This window comes from Sturnira hondurensis, unplaced genomic scaffold (assembly GCF_014824575.4).
Source record: "Sturnira hondurensis isolate 20B ecotype Veracruz unplaced genomic scaffold, ASM1482457v3 Scaffold0014302, whole genome shotgun sequence".
NCBI classification, from domain to species: domain Eukaryota; kingdom Metazoa; phylum Chordata; class Mammalia; order Chiroptera; family Phyllostomidae; genus Sturnira; species Sturnira hondurensis.
The window spans coordinates 95,663-113,460 of NW_028086933.1; the positions used below are offsets into that span (position 1 = coordinate 95,663).

Sequence of the window (17,798 nt, forward strand, 5' to 3'; positions counted from 1 at the left end):
TGCTCTGGTGACTCAGCCCTCCTGAAGCCCAGATTTGGCGTCCTGTGACTTCCGGCTTTTTCCAAAACTAAAAGCACCTTTGAAAGGGAAGAGATTTCATATTGCAGATGAGATTCAGGAAAATACAACTGGGCAGCTGATGGCAATTGGGAGAACGGTGTGAGGTCCCAAAGAGCCTACTTTGAAGGGGGTTGAGGCTTCACTGTCCTTTGTACAATGTTTCTTGTATCTTGTATTTTCTTTAATAAATGTCTCTGTTTTTCATATTACATGGCTGGATAAGTTCTGGACAGACCTCATGTTTTGAAACATCAAGTCCTTAGCATTACAAGAGAACAAAATTTCTATAAGGGCAATGATGCTATCAAAATAGGAATAAAGTATATTTTGTGGGTATTCTCACCACCCCCGATACTGAAATTATGCTTTCTTATCTTAAGCATCTTGTCATTTTTACACTTATTTCTGTAACATGCTGTTGTTGGTTGAATTGAGTCCCCCCAAAGAGATATGTTGAAGTCCTAATCTCCACTATCTGAGAATGTTATTTGGGCATGGGGGTCTTTACAGAAATAGTCCAGTTAAAAACAGGTCATAATGGATTAGGATGGGCCTTAATCCAATGACTGGTTTCCCTTGAAGAGGGAAATTTGGACACTAGATAATGCTCATACTTGTTGAGACAAACAGGGAAGAAAGAACACCATGTGGAGATGGAGGCAGAGATTATAGTGAATGCCAAGGACTGTCAACAACCACCAGAAACTAGGACAGAAGAATGCAAAAAGAAAAATTCTCTGAGAGCCCAAGAGGGAACCAGTACTGTTGCCACTTTGATTTCAGATTTCTGGCTCCCATAACTGAGACAATTGCTGTTATTTTAAGCCATCCACTTTGTGGTATTTCTGTTAATGGCAGCCCTGGGAAACTAATACACATACTTACACACATTCTAGCACATTACTAATCTGAAATATACTTTTCAATGAAATAAAGAAATACGACCTATTGTGGAATTCTTTGTAAGGTTTCAACATTTACTTTGAAGTCACAGGTTCTAGCAAAGTCTAACATATATAACCACAAAGTGACTTCTTTCAAGTTTACTCTTTTTAATGAGATTATTTTTAAGTAGACTGGCCTAGGAAATCCAAATTTTGTTTTTACAGAGCACGGACTGTTGTCATATGCACTACTTAGTTTTATCTGAATGAAGATTTTGCAAAGTTAAATTTATCTTCCAGGAAGAGAGCAGAAAGTGTTGGCAGCCATAGCTATATCAGAAGCCTAACTGCTGCTTGTTGACATTTAATGCCATTGCTATGAATATACCTGTCACACTCAGATTAACTCCAGCTGAAGCAAAGGGATAAAATAAAAGGCTTCACCCACCTCATAACTATATTTATATTTCACCTGCTACTTAAAATTCTCCTTGGAAAAAGGCAGAACAAGATAATAGACTGGAACCTATGATAGAAAGACAAACCAAAAAACCAAGAAATTTTCTTCACTAACAGGAAGCGTTGTTACAAAACACCATCCTTGGTCTACGTAAACTCCAATTTAGGTAGTTCGCTCTCGCCCCTTAAAGGAACGCAGAGCAGCACACTACGCAGGCGCCCGAGGCGGTGAGCCCAGGCGGGATTCCGGCGCAGTCGCGCGGCCGGGAAGTGGGCGGGCTTGTGCGCCTGCTCTGTGGCTCACTTCCGGCCGACCCCTCTCCCGCTCCCCCCGCCTAGGCACCTCCCCCTCTCCCTTCTCCCTAGTCTCTCCCCAACTCTACACTCCCTTCGAGATCTCCGCCCGGTCGGCTCCAGTCCTTCCCCCTCCTGCTCCATCAAGGTTGCTGACGGCTGTCTCTGGACTGGACAGCGGTGGCGGCCGCTTTTCTCAGAGGAACCCGGTAAAGTTTAACAGAAGCCAGGGAGGGGAGCCACGGCACCAACGCCAGAGGAGCCCTGCCTAGTGTTAGCTGCCTCTGGTTAAAGGAGGGAGTCCGAGCACTGGAGACCTACCTGTGCTGCCGCGTTGCGTCGCTCTCTGGGGAGGCACCTCCTTCTCCCTGGGCTTTCCTGCCTTGAGGGGCTGGGTGAGTCCTTGCCCCAGTGGCTTGGGGGCGTGCGACGGCTTTAGAGATGGGGCAGGCCAGGCTGGGCGGATACAGGCCAGCCAGGCGCAGGGTGCTTTCTCAGCGCTTCCTCGTGGTGGGGGGTGGGGGACCAGGCAGTGTCGGGGCTTCCTGGCTGGGGGTTGGAATGTCGCACCTCCCTGGGGAAGGGCTCCTTCGGACTGGGGGCTGCGGAGGTGCCGAAGCTCGGTCACTGGTCTCCGGGACTTCGGAGAACCGGCGGCTGCTGTAGTTGACTGGTTGACCCGCGAGGTTGGGTGTGTTGTACAAGAGTTTTTCTCTCCTCTGGTTCTCCTGAGCTGATCTGAGTGGATGTTCAGGGAATATAATGAGAGTAAGAACTGCTTCTCATTCCCCAACCTGTTGCCGGCGTGCGGACGCCTTTCTTATGCCCTTTCCAATTTTCTAAAGAAAAGGTTGATTAAACCTCTTGCGCTCAAATGAAGGGGTATTTTCCTGTCCTCTTAAAAAAAAAACCAAACAAACAAAAAACCCAACAACAACGAAAACTCGGAGACAATGCAAAGCTCTCGGGAGCTATCAAGTTCTGATGTTCCAAAAGACTGAAATCAAACTTCTGTGACTGGATGGGGTCAGGGAATGGGACCGCTTCAGCACTTGTTAGCCCGAACGTAGGAAAGTTGGGTTTTGAAACTTCTCAGGTTCTGTGTAAGGAATGTGGAGCGGGTATAAGGCTGACTTCCTGTAATTGTATTATTTAGTAACGCGTTGTATTTAAAGATCTGTGTAGATTGAGATGAAGGGGACTCTTGTTATCTGTGCCTTTACAAACGAAGAAATACTCTGTACTGGAAAGTTCTACGGATTTCGCCACCAAACTACTGATGGCCCAGCCCCCATCCCTACTCTTGAAAAATTGGCAGTGCTGGGTTACTTGCAGTTTTTTTTCCATCTTCAAATAATTGTCTCAGAGGTATAGATAGATATTGATTGCCCACGGGAAATATTTTTCAGTCACAGTTACCACTTGTAATAGAAAATACTGAATTTGGGGGAGAATCTTCATATTTAACTGCATGCTTTCTTTTGTGAATATTATAATTATGTACATTGATTGAGTTTTAAAATTAAACTTGTGGTGAGGTCGGAGGGTTACTATTTTGATTTTTTAAAAACATATGTATGGTCTTCGGAGGCGATTGTCTTAAGATCAAGGCTTGACAAGAGAAGTTTTTTCTAGGGCCTCAATATTGGCATGAATAATTGGAAGTCATTTTAATTGTGGGAAATTCAAAGTTTCCATTATTGGTTTTCTGTTACAGATAAGAACATCAGTTTTCTGTTGATGTGGAGGTAGGTATTAGAAGGTTTAATTATGCTGTGACTTCAGGGAGATTGCAGGGTTTTTATATTTCTGTAGCTGGTTAAAAATTTTTACTGTGTAATTATTTGACTGTTGAAGCAGTGAATAGATGTCATATTTCTTCTATTGAAATTATTTAAAGCAAAAAGAAAAAAGGATTAATTTCAACAAGGTACTTAAACTGTGTTTTAAATTTTACAAAGAATCATGGGGATTCTTTTCCCTATACATTTTCCCTATACATTCTTTTCCAGATACATTTCCCTAAATGTTTCTATATTTTATATTTTTAAAAATACAGCTTATTGTTTTTTGAAACTGATTGATACTTAAATGTAGCATATTATAAAATGGATTTGATGTTTAGTCCATAGTGGTGATTGTAAATTGGCTCTTGAAAGAACAATACATCATATTTCCTTGGAAGTCATCTTAACTTTTTTTCTATCTCCTCAGACATTGGGATACCTCCAGCTTTCCACTGTTTCAGAAGGGAGTTTTTTGTTGAAACTGGAAGACCTAAAGAATTATAAACATGTTGTGCTGGGGAAATGCATCTTTTGGACAGCTAGGTTTGGGTGGAATTGATGAAGAAATTGTATTAGAGCCCAGGAAAAGTGACTTTTTTATAAACAAAAAGGTCCGAGACGTAGGATGCGGACTCAGACACACTGTATTTGTTCTGGATGACGGGACGGTGTACACGTGTGGATGTAATGACCTGGGACAGCTGGGTCATGAAAAATCCAGAAAGAAACCAGGTAAGTTGAAAATTTTTTTGTTTGGTATTTCTAATAATTATATCATTTAATATTGAAATGTCAAATAATTTCTGTAGTCCTAAACCCATATTTTTTTATCAAGCTTTAAAAGCAAACCAGGATTTAAATATATTCTTTACATTTGCATACCTCTAAGTACTTTAAATAGTTTGTGATTTCCTGTTTTAACTACTATTTTAAATTCTTATTGTATGAAGCTTTGGTTTCAAAACATAATTATGGTGATGTAAAACAAATAGAGAAAACCAGTCTGCATTGTTTAGATTTTGGTACAGAGAATATAGAATATATAGTATGTAGGTCTTTAACAAGTACTGTTCAGTCACCTTGGGCAGATTTGAAATGCATAATTTATTATGTTATTTTCCATATATTAGAAAAATTAATATGAAAGCATTTTACTTTTCTAAAATATATCCTAATTCTTCTATTTTTCTCCTTGTGGTAACATTTTAAATATATAATTTTATTTGGCTTAGTTTGAAGAATCTTTCATTCCCCTAATCATCTAGTTTCACGTAGCATCACTGGCTATTAAAAGTTTTGTGACTGTGAGATGTCCTTATTTTGTGGTAGCTGTATAAGCCAAACTGAAAATAATTTGTGGGGTAATGAGAATTTTGGGGAATATGGTCACATTTGATGCTGTTTTCCTGGCTATACATATTTTATTTTATCTTTTAATTTTTACTTACTGATTTTAGAAAGAGAAGGAGGAATAGGGAGCAAGAGAGAGAAAGAATGAAAGAGAAACAGAAACATCTACCCATTGCCCTACTTACTGTGCATTCATCGGTTAATTCTTGTATGTACATTGACTGGATCATCCCGCAACCTTGCTGTATTGGGACAGAGATCTAATCAACTGAGCTACCCAGCCAGGGCCTATACATATTTTAAAATCAGATATTACCACACTTACAGATATAATTATTATGTGAATTTTGCTTTAATTATAATAAATTAACCATTAAGGTGTAAATTCACATAAGAATGCAGCTGTATTGATTTGCAGTTTCTTTTAACTTCAACCTATGGCACTTAAGTATTTTCTGTGGCAGCTATTTTTCTTTACAATGTCATTATTTAATAGGTTTCTAGTATTAGTTTACTTTTGAGAAGTTAATATAGGTATAAAATATTAAAGTGTTAAATTAAGGTATGTTATTCATCTTTTATACACCACTTACCACCATGTCAGACTTCACTCTTCTATCTTATAAATACTGTATACATCCTTTCTTGTCATTGAGTCTTAATCTCTTCTGCCTTAGTGTGTAATACAATTTTTTTTGATGAGTGGTAATGATGCCTAACACAGTAGGTTTAATTATTGCAGAACTCAAGGTAAATGTGAGCTTCCTTGTACTTTAGTTCACTAAGAATATTTTATGGGCTCTTATCAGATTTTCGTAATCTTCGGCATGGAGGTTATGTTTGTAGGTAGGTATGGATAGTAATTTACTAATAAGTATATGTTAATCATTGCTAGAGGCAGGTGAATCCTTTGCCTTTTTTGCTTAGCTTGGAATGCTGCCTCGGTCGAGATTTATGGGACTGTTACTATCCTTATATTTAACATGTCCCAAGAAATAACTGAACATATCTGTGTATTTAGTAATTTTTGGGAGGCTGCAGGGCAAATAGAAAGTACACAGTCAGCATATAGAAATTGCCAGTATAGTTACTGAAATTTACTAAGCTTTAACATTTTAAAATCTTATTAAACACCTATTCTGTGTCTAGGACAGAGGTATACACTGCACAAATAGTATAATTATTGTGCCTAGAACAGCTTTTAACTCTATAGGTGAGATTCTGAGAAAATTAACTAGCTAGAAGAAGCTTCTTTGTGGTCATGGTAACATTATAATGATTGCATTGTGACGCTTAAATCACTCTGTTGCTTCATCCTGGAAGCATTATTTGGTAATGCAAGGTTGGGAGGGTGGGTTTACTGAATTTATGATGCTTCTTTAGGATTGCCTCATCTTCCAGGGTATATCACAGTCTATGGTACAGAGAAATGAAAGGCATGAACTTTGTGAAAAATTTAGAGCCTGGGTTGGGAGTGAAGGCACACATAAATGATATAATTGGAGAGAATTGAAATTTGACATGATGTTATATGTAACTTGAGTCTAGGAACTTTAAATGATGGGAAATGTCATTGTGGGATAGAATTGAAAGATTTCTGGGAGAAAATGAAATCTTAAGTTTAATTCAGTCATTAATCACATAAATAGCCAGAAAACAAATCTGAGGCTGGAATAGCTTAGTGTTTTAGAATAGGATCCTGATTCTGAGAAAAGCTTTTTATTACCAGAAGTCCAGGTTCAGTGGTATATTGAAATAAGTGTACCTAGGATACAGAGGTAGGAGAAAGTAAAAGTTCAAAGAGAGGTAGTTACTCTGATTCAGACTTTTAACCTCAGATTTAAGGTGCTTGAGTAAAAAATTTTAGTTTTTAACCATAATTATTTCCCCTTGAAATAATTTCTTAATGATTTAAACATATTCCTTCTACAACCCTTTTTAAAAATTGTGAGTTTGAGGACTGAATTAGAAGATAAGTTCTTATTTCATTGGTTTTAAGATCCTCTGGTAATTGAGTGAGTCTGAATGAATTTCTGGGATCATGTTACAAACATAAGTAATTTATTTCATCAGAGCTTTAAACTTGTGTGGCGTGAGCTAAGAATTATTTTCTTACAGAGATTGGCTTTCTAACCATACTAAATACTCTGAAATGAGGAGAAAGGTGGCCTCAAACATTAAGAATGAGATGTTTTTGAGAGGCACAATAACCTACTGGAGGACTTGGCTTACAATGTAGTTACATAGATTGACCTGTTACCTGTTGGGAGAGGTTTCCATTCGAACTTTTTAGAAACTGCATAGGAATTTTCCATATTATACCAAGAGTGCAGTTAGGTCCATGTTCAACTCTGTTCTCTCGTATATGTATACCCCTTGCTATCACTACCAGCTCTTCCTCACTTGTTTCCAGAGAAGAGAATGAACATGTACTGGTATTTCAATTTCATGTATGAATTTTTCCTTAAGAATTTTTTAAACTTTTTTTTAGCTAGTGGCTCTCAGTGTCTTAATTCATAGTTAACAGGTAACTATATTAAATCTTCAGTATGCTAGGCCAGTGCAGCTAAATTGTTTTATTTTATTTATTTTTTTAAAAGATTTTATTTATTTATTTTTAGAGGGGAAGGGAGGAAGAGAGGGAGAGAGAAATGTCAATGTATGGTTGCTTCTCTTGGGTCCCCTGCTGGGAACTGGCCTTCAACCCAGGCATGTGCCCTGACTGGGAGTCGAACTGCGATTGTGTGGTTCACAGGCCCGTGCTCAATCCACTGAGCTACACCAGCCAGGGCTAAATTGTTTTATTTTTATACTTCTAAAGATTTTAAGATAACATAGAAAGTATACGCCCTTTAACTAGATCATTTACCCACTATATATCAAATTGTAGGTATAATATGGTGACCATGGTCCTGAATGTGTTTGGAACCTGTGTTTTCCATGTTCCATGTAAGAAACAGTACTAAACTATTTCATGACCATTATTTATTAATAATGTGATATAGTTATATTAAAAATGACTGTTTTGATAGCTTTTTATTGCTTGGAAAATTCAAGTAGATTATCTCATTTAATCTTCATAACAGTTTTGTTTGGTAACTGGGACAGGTTTTATAGTCCCCATTTTACAGATGAGGAAACTGAAGTTAAAAGAGATTAAGTGACTAACCATTACTAGATTAGCAAATAGACCACTCTAAATTCTATGATTTTACCTTTATCTTACAAAGTTTTTCCTCTGCCATATTTAGAAGATAGAAAATACATATTCAACTAGGAAAAAAACTAGTCTCCATCAGTATTTTAATATAATTCTGAGAGTTAAAAAATTCCCTAAAAATTATTTTATAACTAAGGTTATACAATGAAGATATTATTATCTTCCTTATACACCCCCATGTGTATATTCAAAGAGAAGCCATTTTAGGAACCATATAAGAAGGTTGAGGGTTCTATTTTAAATATGTAATATTACACCAACACCAACTAAAAATTTAAATATGTATATTTTATTCTTGAACCAAAGGCTAACTTGATTAGCAAAGCCAGGAATAGAATTTGGAATAGTTATGATAAATCTTACTGTAGTTTATACTCAACTCTTCTATAGAGAGTAGAGTTCTTCTATAGAACATACAAAGATTATGAACATTAATTCTGTTTCCTATGTAGCCCAGAATGCTGTTGGGTCGTTCCAATAAAGTATTTTGATCACATTAGTTGCTTGCCTTTTTTGCTTTATTTTCTCACTTGCTCTCCTTGTTCACAAAACGTAAATCTACTAGTGAACTCCTTAAAAACCTATGAAATTTAAAAAGTAATATAGGAAAAGAAATATAAATATGAAATTATTCACTTAAGAGTGGATTAAAAATACCAAATTATTCCACATATTTCCTATTGAATCAAAAAGCATGTAATACCAAATAGACTCATTATGTTTGATTAATCCTAATATTAACTGTACCTTCTAAGGAAGAGAAAGATATGGATGATATATGTAGACTTGAGAAAAGTAATTACTTGAATCAGGAATGGAGGCTTGCTTTGGCTACTTTGAGGAAGGTTAGTGCCCAAGAAGCACAGTGTCAAGAGTAGTCATGATACAAACAGATAACTACTGTTAGAGAGATGTATAATAATACTTTACTTTGTGTAGGACCCTACATCTGAGGAATTTCAAGAGCATTTACACAATAACTCATGGTTCCTTTCAAAATGCTTGTGACTCAATTTGCAAGAATTATCCTCATCTTAGGGGATAAATTTACGGAGAAATGGCAGCACAAGTTGGTAAGTAACTTGTCAAAACAGCAGATGACTGGAATAGCTATAAATTGAATCAGAGAATTTAAGTATACCAGTCTCCTACCTTATTCACTAAATTGTGCTTATGTTTAGAATTATTTATAGTAATAGCTTATATTTGAGGCAGATCAAATACTAATGCATAGATTGTTTCTTTGCCATTTTATTTGATGGCTTATTGAAATCATTATTTTAAAAATAACCAAGATCTTGCATTGTGATACCACTTTGATACTTCATTATACCCTTGTGTGGTATGAAGAACATTTAAACATGTGAACAAAAGCCTTTTATGTTAACACCCAGTATTTTCACTTTCCTCTGTTATATGTCATATTCTGTATCCCTTTATTATCTAATGCTGTGCTGTGCCACTGTCCAAGGTCCAGAGTAAACTGCCAGACATGATTTGGTGGCTAACTTTGGAACTTGGATTACTTATGTTGTATGAAGTCTGCCTTGTATCTCTGTGTGGAATGCGTTGATTTGGTGAATGCTTTATAAAACCTTTTATCCAAAGAGAAAAGAGTAATAGCAGTAGTTGTCTAATCTGAGCAGATTTATGAATAGAGGCTTTTAAAAAGGATTTGGAAGTGATGATTTTTCTCTTTGTGTTTGGTATGTTGGTATTTGTATCTGATTGGAAGTGAGCCATATGCCTTCCTTGAAACAACCAGAAGTATGGTAGATTTCAGTTTCACAGATTGGGCATTTATTAAGGATTCTTGTTACACATGACAGCCTCAATAGTCTAGTTTCTGTCATCTCCTTAGTGAGTGTTCCTAGGGTTCTAGGTCCTTGATACTCTATACAAATGTAGCACTGTTGAAGATCATTTGTCACAAACCTCATGTATTTTTAAAATTGCTTTGAATAAATAAATTAAGTCTCACTTCATAGATACTTAGTTTTCCTAGGCTAGTATAAAGCATATCAGGTAAAGAAAGTCTAATGAGAGGAAATGTATTCAGCTATTGTTGCAAGGTTTTTTTTTGGATTAGGAATGTGTTAGTAAGTAGAAAAGTGGAGAAGCATTAATGCAGAGACTGTATGAAAGAGCCCATGGTTTAGTTCTTTTAGTTCTTTAGTTCTCAGCTTCTTTGTATTTTTTCTATTCTCATGGAATTTAAAAGATAATAATTACTTTTATATTTTAACAAATTTGGTTAATTACCTGCAGGAAAAGTTTGTGCTGTGTAAAATTGTATTGTTGGGAGTTATTTTTGTTAAAAGGGAAATTTCTTAAATTTTGGTGGCTTTACTCTTTAAACTGTAATATTTTATTTACCTGAAATTCCTTTATTTTCTTTCGTTATAGCATGGCAGAATTTCAGTTCAGCTTTTCTTGATCATAAGTAAAATATTTTAGAATTCTTTAGTAATGTTTTTCACATTTAAAAAATTCTAATTATTTTTTAGTATCAAAATTTAGTCTCATTTTATTCCTTTCCAAGTGTCATACTATTCTCAAATAACATATTTTTAGTTTTTTTCAAATTATAAAAGTATTACATATTTTTGGTAGAGAATTTGAAAAATAAGGAAAGTAAAAATCAGCCATAATGTTATCGTGCATAAATAAATGCTGTTGTCATTTGATACTTTTTCTATACTCAGAAATGATTGATTATAGACCAGAAGTATATTCTTGTATCTCAACTTCTTTTTTGGTAATAATTGAATAAAAATTTAGTATTATCTCATGTTTTTAACTGTTCAGGGATATTATTAATGATAATTTAACTTTTGCTCATTTAAACATACCAAAATTTGTCCTGGTCAGGTGGCTCAGTTGGTTGGAGCATCGACCCATGCACCAAAAGGTTGAGGTTCAATTCCTGGTCAGGGTACATACCTTGGTTGTGGGTTCAGTCCCCTGTTGGAGTGTGTACAAGAGGCAGCCTATTGATGTTTCTCTCTTTCTTTTTCTTCCTCTCCCTCTTTCTTACTCTTTCTCATATTAAGTGAGGATTAAAAGGAAGATTAAAAACAAAAAAAGAACCAAAATTTGTGTTCTCTTTTTTGAATTTATTTCAAGATTTTTTTCTATAAGTAATGTTGCCATGAACATATACATAAAAAGAGAACATATATATATATACATAAAATTACATATACATGTATATATATGTAATTTATATATATGTATATACATATATATATATACATAAAATTAGTCTTTATTTGCTTATATGTTTATTTCTTTAGGAAAAAGAACATCTTCAATTTTAGCAAATATAGAAGGAATGATAAGTAAATTTATTTAAAAATTTTAAAAACAGTTGTGCCTCACTTCACAAATTTCATAAGTTCATAAGATATTGCAAATGGAAGTTTAAAAAATGTATTTGACAAACTTTTGAGTATAATATGAGTATCATTTAAAGATTTGGAAGGGAAGATAAAACAAGTGCACAAATAATAAATATAGGCATATATAAATATAAAATGTGCTAAGTCTTATAAGATGCACAAACAGTGCTGTATAGAGATGAATATTGTAACTTCTGGGATGGAACGGGTTGTAGCTGAATATAGGAAAGACAGCATATGATCTGGAAGGATATGTAGTATTTCAAGGAGGAAAGAATGGAGGAGAGTGCTTTATAGGTAAAGTAGCTCAAATGGCACTAGCCAGAATTGAGGCCTGTTAAGGGAACAGTAGTCCAGTTACTTGAAATGTCTGAGAATAGTGAGCAAGAAGGTTAGAAGGGTAAAGTTGAAGTCACGTCATAGAATTAATCAAATTAGGGAGCGAGAATTTAGTTTGTTATAGGAATTACCAGGTTTTTATAAAGCAGGGGAGAGGATTTGGAGGTAAATTAGTTAGGTCATAGAAGTAGTCCTTTAGAACAAGAGGGAGAGGGTAGATCCTGAGGAGATTAGGGAGGCAGTAAAAAATGGACAGGTTTTGTCCTGGCTGGTGTAGCTCAGTGGATTGAGCACAAGCCTGTGAACCAGAGGATTGTGGTTCGATTCCCAGTCAGGGCACATGACTGGGTTGCAGGCTGGTTCCCTGCAGGCCAGCTCCCAGCAGGGGATGCATGAAAGGCAAACCATACATTGATATTTCTCTCCCTCTCTCCTTCCCCTCTAAAGATAAATAAATACAATTAATTAATTTAAAAAATGGACAGGTTTTGGTAACCAGTTGGAAGTGAACAATTAGGGTAAAGGGAGGAGCCAGGTATGATTCTAGGTTGAATCCATAATTAGTAGAAAGAGGGCATCTAGGAAGAAGAGGGTTAACTACTGTGTATTAGGAGAAGAGAGAAGATTTGGTGAAATGAACTTACTATTTGAACTTGGAATTGACCAGCAAGAACTTCAGTACTGTAAGTGGGGAGAAAAATCAGGGCTAAAGGCATGAAATGTTTTTCTAGTTTTGTTTTATCTTCAAAGTAGGCTAATATTCCAACCATAAATTATTTATTGGTTCCAATCTATCAAGTAATCAGTAACCATTAACAATACCAATTTTGTACTTTTGGGAGACTTTAAAGCATCTGTTAATATAACAGCTTTGTAAATTTAAGGTACCCTAAATGGTTGTCTACTCTATTTCATCTCTTTTATAAACTTGAATTTTTATATATAGAAAAATTTAAAACATTTGTTTGCCAGGTATCATCTGTTAGCCCGATTATTTGATTTTTGTTAATAGGTTCATTTCATATTCTTGCTTAACTAACACAAACCTATATAGTTAGTTATGGTTGACTATGACTTTCAGGGTTTACTGGAAGACACAAGATACAATCACATGGAAGTTGCTTTTAATTCTACTAACAGCTATGAAATACTATAAATTGTGTATGTACTGGTATGTACACAAGAACTTCTGGGGAAGTTGTCATCTGAGATAGTGCTGTTGCTTCTTGATAAGGAAATGGGAGTGGGAAGGGGACAGGGTCAGGCTACAAGAGGGCCTAAGGAGCAGAATTAGAAGCTTCTGAAAACAATTAGAGGAAAGTTGAACTGCTTTACCTGTTATTTGAAGAAGTTTGGGATTTTTTTTTTTAGAAAATAAAAAAATGAAAAATAAGTGATGAAAATAAAGTAGAGCTTAAATTGCTTTCCACAGTTGATCCCCGTATTTATCAGTTAGGATGTGTATGCTTTCAGATTTCTGATTCTGACACTAATAGGAATGGACCTCAGGGACCTACATTTATCTTCTGAGAAGTAATTAGGGAAAAGACTGACAGATTGGTATTACCTCTGGCTACAGATGGGTCTTTTCCAATACACATTTGGGGAATAGCCTCTGCAACTGGGAAAAGGGGGAAAAGGGACACTTAGAAGTTATTAAGAAAATGTAAAGGCAGAAGAAAGATATACAAACTTCATAATTTGAAAGAAAAAATTAAAAAAATCCTCACTGGAGGATATGCTTTTTAGAGCGAGAGGAAGGGGGAAAGAGAGATGCATGAGAGAAACATACGACCTGTTGCCTTCTGTACATGTCTGGACTGGGGACTAGACCCGCAACCTAGGTATGTGCCGTGGCCTCGCAACCTTTGGTGTATGGGACAAACTTCAGCTAACTGAGCCACTTGGCCAGGGCAGAAAGAAATTTAATAATGAGAAATATTATTTAGAATATATTATTTAGATATGAGAATGCTGATATTTAAAAATAGCAACAGTACCATTTTGTGCCAGGCACTATGCCGAATCCTTCAGGCCTTATCCAAAAGTCTTAAAACCACCCTACAAAAGTACGTATCAGCTTAGTTTTATAGGTGAAGGAAATACAACTTCAAGAGGTTGAATGACTTGCCCAAAGTCAAAATTCAAATGTAGGGGAAACAAGAACTAATAAGGTGTCAGTAGCAAGAAAAAGATAAAATGACCCAGTAATCTAAGAAATATGCAGGATGTGTGAAGAAGACTTGGAAGCACTTTGCAGGGTCACAAAACTTGAACAAATGGAAACCACATTTGTGGATAAGAATAATCAACCTACATAAACCTTCCAGTTTTCTTTAAAAATTAATTTGTCAGTTTCATGTGATCCTCATGAAAATACCAAATGGTGGTTTTGGGGGGAACTAGACAGATTGATTCTCCAATTCATCCAGGAAAACTGAAAAATGAAGAACAGAAATAATATAAATGTATTTTAATTTAAAGCCTTTTTGGTTTAAATTGCCTCACAAATAGATATAATAAACAAATAAAACAATATATAAAGCCCAGATATAGACCCAGATCACCAGAAGTTAGTGGGGAAAAATTCAAATGGGAGCTATTCAGTAAATGATCCTGGAATAAGAGCATTATCTAGGTAATAAAAAAAGAAGTATAATACCTTACCCCAGGAATATATTTGGATAAATTCCAAATGAATCAAATATTTAAATGTAATGAATAATGTGCTCAAAGACAACACAGATATACTTGTTTATTATTTTAGAGTAAAGAAAACCTTTCTAAATATTGAAGAGGCATAGATAAGAAAAGCTACCTGAAAGTAAGAGTAATTTTGTTAGAAATCATTGTAAACAAGGTTAAGAGACAAATGGGAACGTGTTTGTGACTCATTACAATCAAAACATGAAGCTCCCAGATACAAAAAAGCGCTCCTAAAAAATGGTGAGATAAAGAGACAACAATGAAGTAGCAAAATAGAAGATATGAACAGGCATTTCACAGAGGAAGGAAATTGGAATAGCTCTGAAACAAATGCATACTCTTCCAACTTCATGCATATTAAGAGATGTGCAGAAAACTATAATGAGGTAACATTTTTTCACATACCAGGTTAACAGAAGTCCTTAATACAGTCTGTATGGTGAGGCTTTTAATAAACAAGTTTTCATAGGTTGTTAGTATAAATTGATAAATATAAGTTCTTCAAAATGTCCAAGAGTGTAACTCTTCCTTCTTCCTTTGATAGCTACATTTGTGTATGTACAAGATGACATTACTACAACATTGTAATAGCAAAACATTAGAAATTGCCATATGACTATCTGTTGGGAACTGATAAAATAAATTATGGCCCATTTAATGTAGAATAATGCCATATAATTGTGAAAGGAGTGTAGTTCTTTGTGTACTGCTATGGAAAGATCTCTAAGATATAGTAAGTAAAAAGAGCAAGGTATAGAACACTGCGTAGAAAGTAATATTTTGTATTAAAAATACATATATACACACATACGTACATACGTGCACACACATTTGTATTTGATTATAGATACATAAAATTACCTGTAAGGATACATACAACTAATAACAATGGTTAGTTACTCTTGGTGCAGGGGTAGGATAAGAGATGAGAACTCCATTGCTTAGGAAGTGGGCGGTAGACCCAGATTTTTCACTGCATATGTTTTTTAAAAAATATATATATGACAATTTATATGTATAAAAGAATGAGTGTGCATATATATAAATATACATATATTTAAAGGGGTAGTGTCTGGAAATAGGAGTATTTGGATAAAAATCCTATTTCTGTTACTTTTTAGCTATGTTATCTTGGGCATATTGCTTATTCACACTGTGCCTGTATTTTCTTTTGTAGAATTAGGATAATCGTGCCAAACTCCTAGGGTGGTTGTAAGGATTAAGTGAGAGAACACCTGAAGTACAAAGAACAATGCCTGGCATGTGATGAGTGCTCAATTAATGTTTGCTTAAAGGAAAAAGGCTATTAATATTAGAATGGGAATTTAATGTTGGGTCTGCCTTACACTAAAGTGGGTAATATGCTGTTGGTATATTTGCCTTCAGCTAGATAATACATCTTTTCATTTACAACTGAAATTCAGGTATTTAATCTAAAAAATGAGTGCCGTCGTACCATGTCCCGGATGTTGTGCTTAAGCATGAAAGTATTTCTTTAACTTCAGTCTTCAATTCTGCCAAAATTGTTGGAGCTCATATTAAAAAATTATGTCAAAAAATGTCTGTTTGTCACACTCACAGGTAATGCTGTACTGGAGCAAGATAAAAAATGGATTGAGTTCCTTTAAAGATAACATGATACAGAAAAAAAAGAAATATGCCTTTTTTTGTCCTGCTGAGAAGCACATAACTACTGAAATTTAGATTCATTTATTTTCAGAAATCTATTTAGTGATAAATAATTAGATGATGTTTTAGTCTACTCAGGCTGCTATGACAAAATTACTATGGTCTAGGTTGCTTAACTAACATATTTCTCACAGTTCTTGAGGCTTCGAGGTCCAAGATCAAGATGTCAGCGGATTTGGTGTCTGATGAGAACCCTATTTCCTGGTTCATAGAAGACAGTCTTTCTTATTGTCTTCACATGGCAAAAAGGCTGAGGGAGTTTTCTGGGAAAAGGTACCCATCTAATTCATGAGGGTTCCACTCTCATGATCTAATCACCCTCAAAGCCCACCTCCCAATACTGTCACATTATAGGGTTATGAATTTTGAATTATGGGAGGGCACAGACATTTAGTCTGTATCAGAAGGTATATTTTGTATACTGTATGTTGAGGAACATAAGTGCTTGAATAAATTGTAATTACTTGTACTTTAAAATCCTGCCCCTCACGTAAAGGTGTGTTTGATTACATCTCTTATTTTACTGTTGTAGCTATTTTGACAACAGTGCCTAAATTAATTTGCTTAGTATATAAACATTATGAATAAACAGAGCATGCACTGTGTATATGGTGCTTGACTGTGGGAGAAATTTATACATCAAGAAAGATAGATAGCCTTGGCCAGTGTGGCTCAGCTGGTCGGAGTGTCGTCCCATGCTTTGAAAGGTTGCAGGTTTGATTCCTGGTCAGGGTACATACCTGCATTGAGGGTTGGATCCCCAGTAGAGGCGTGTGTGGGAGGCAACCAATTGATGTTTCTATCTCACATCAATTGGTTGCCTTTTCTTTCTTCCTCCTTCTGTCTATAAAGCAATGAAAAAAGAAATGTCCTCGGGTAAGGATTAAAAAAAAAAGACATTTCTGAGAGTATAAAACTGATAAAATATAGAGAACAAAAAGAACATTTTACATGGGAACCACTGTACTGTAAGTTATCTATCTCAGTTTCTCTAAAGTAAACTGCAGAAAGCAGCTCCTTGTCCTTGTTTATTAATGCTTCTTGAATTCACTTACGTTCAGACCTTAGATTTATCTTAGAGTCTGCTTTCTAGCCCATAGCACCAGCGTTGCTTCAGTTGCCAAAACTTATTGGTTCTGTTCTTGGTAACTCTCACATTTCATTTCCTTTGCAAATGGCTAAGTATGTGACCATCAGCTAGTTACTTGAAACTCTTGGGCCAGTTATTTCCTCATCTCTTAATCTAAAATTAGTTGTTTTTATTCTAGTTAGACCATGACTGATCTATGTAAAAACTGCGGCAATAACTTTCTAACTGATCTTCCTGTTCCAGTCCATCCTCCTAATACAGGATTAATTTTTCTAAGTCATATTTCCTTTTCTGTCTGTTGAATTTGTCCAGCTGAAGTAGCATCTCCTCAGACCTCCGTGGTTACTATTGTAAGAACTTAAGTCACATGTTCTGTGTAGTACCAAGTGCAGTTACCTGGCATTCAGTAAATAAGTTGATTTACTTTTTTAAAATAAATATTTGGATACAAATCTTTACAATGTTAGCTCTTGGTGGGTAGAAACCTTGTATTTCTTCAGCACTGTAGAGACATCACTG

At 35.5% G+C, this 17,798-nt stretch overlaps 1 protein-coding gene across 9 annotated transcripts in view; it reads left to right on the forward strand.

Moving 5' to 3' along the window:
* The first annotated feature begins 1,736 nt into the window (after window positions 1–1,736).
* Window positions 1,737–17,798, forward strand: part of HERC4 (HECT and RLD domain containing E3 ubiquitin protein ligase 4) — a 129,058-nt gene continuing 112,996 nt past the window's right edge. For 3 of the 9 annotated variants that reach the window (XM_037062669.1, XM_037062667.1, XM_037062668.1), the window contains exons 1-3: window positions 1,737–2,092; window positions 3,415–3,445; window positions 3,912–4,216. In XM_037062669.1, the coding sequence (XP_036918564.1) occupies window positions 3,991–4,216 (226 nt within the window). In that variant the 5' untranslated portion in view covers window positions 1,737–2,092; window positions 3,415–3,445; window positions 3,912–3,990. Of the gene's footprint in view, window positions 2,093–3,414; window positions 3,446–3,911; window positions 4,217–9,012; window positions 9,128–17,798 lie in introns of those variants that run through there. The other 6 variants (XM_037062660.1, XM_037062665.1, XM_037062663.1 and 3 more) reach the window with 5 other exon arrangements.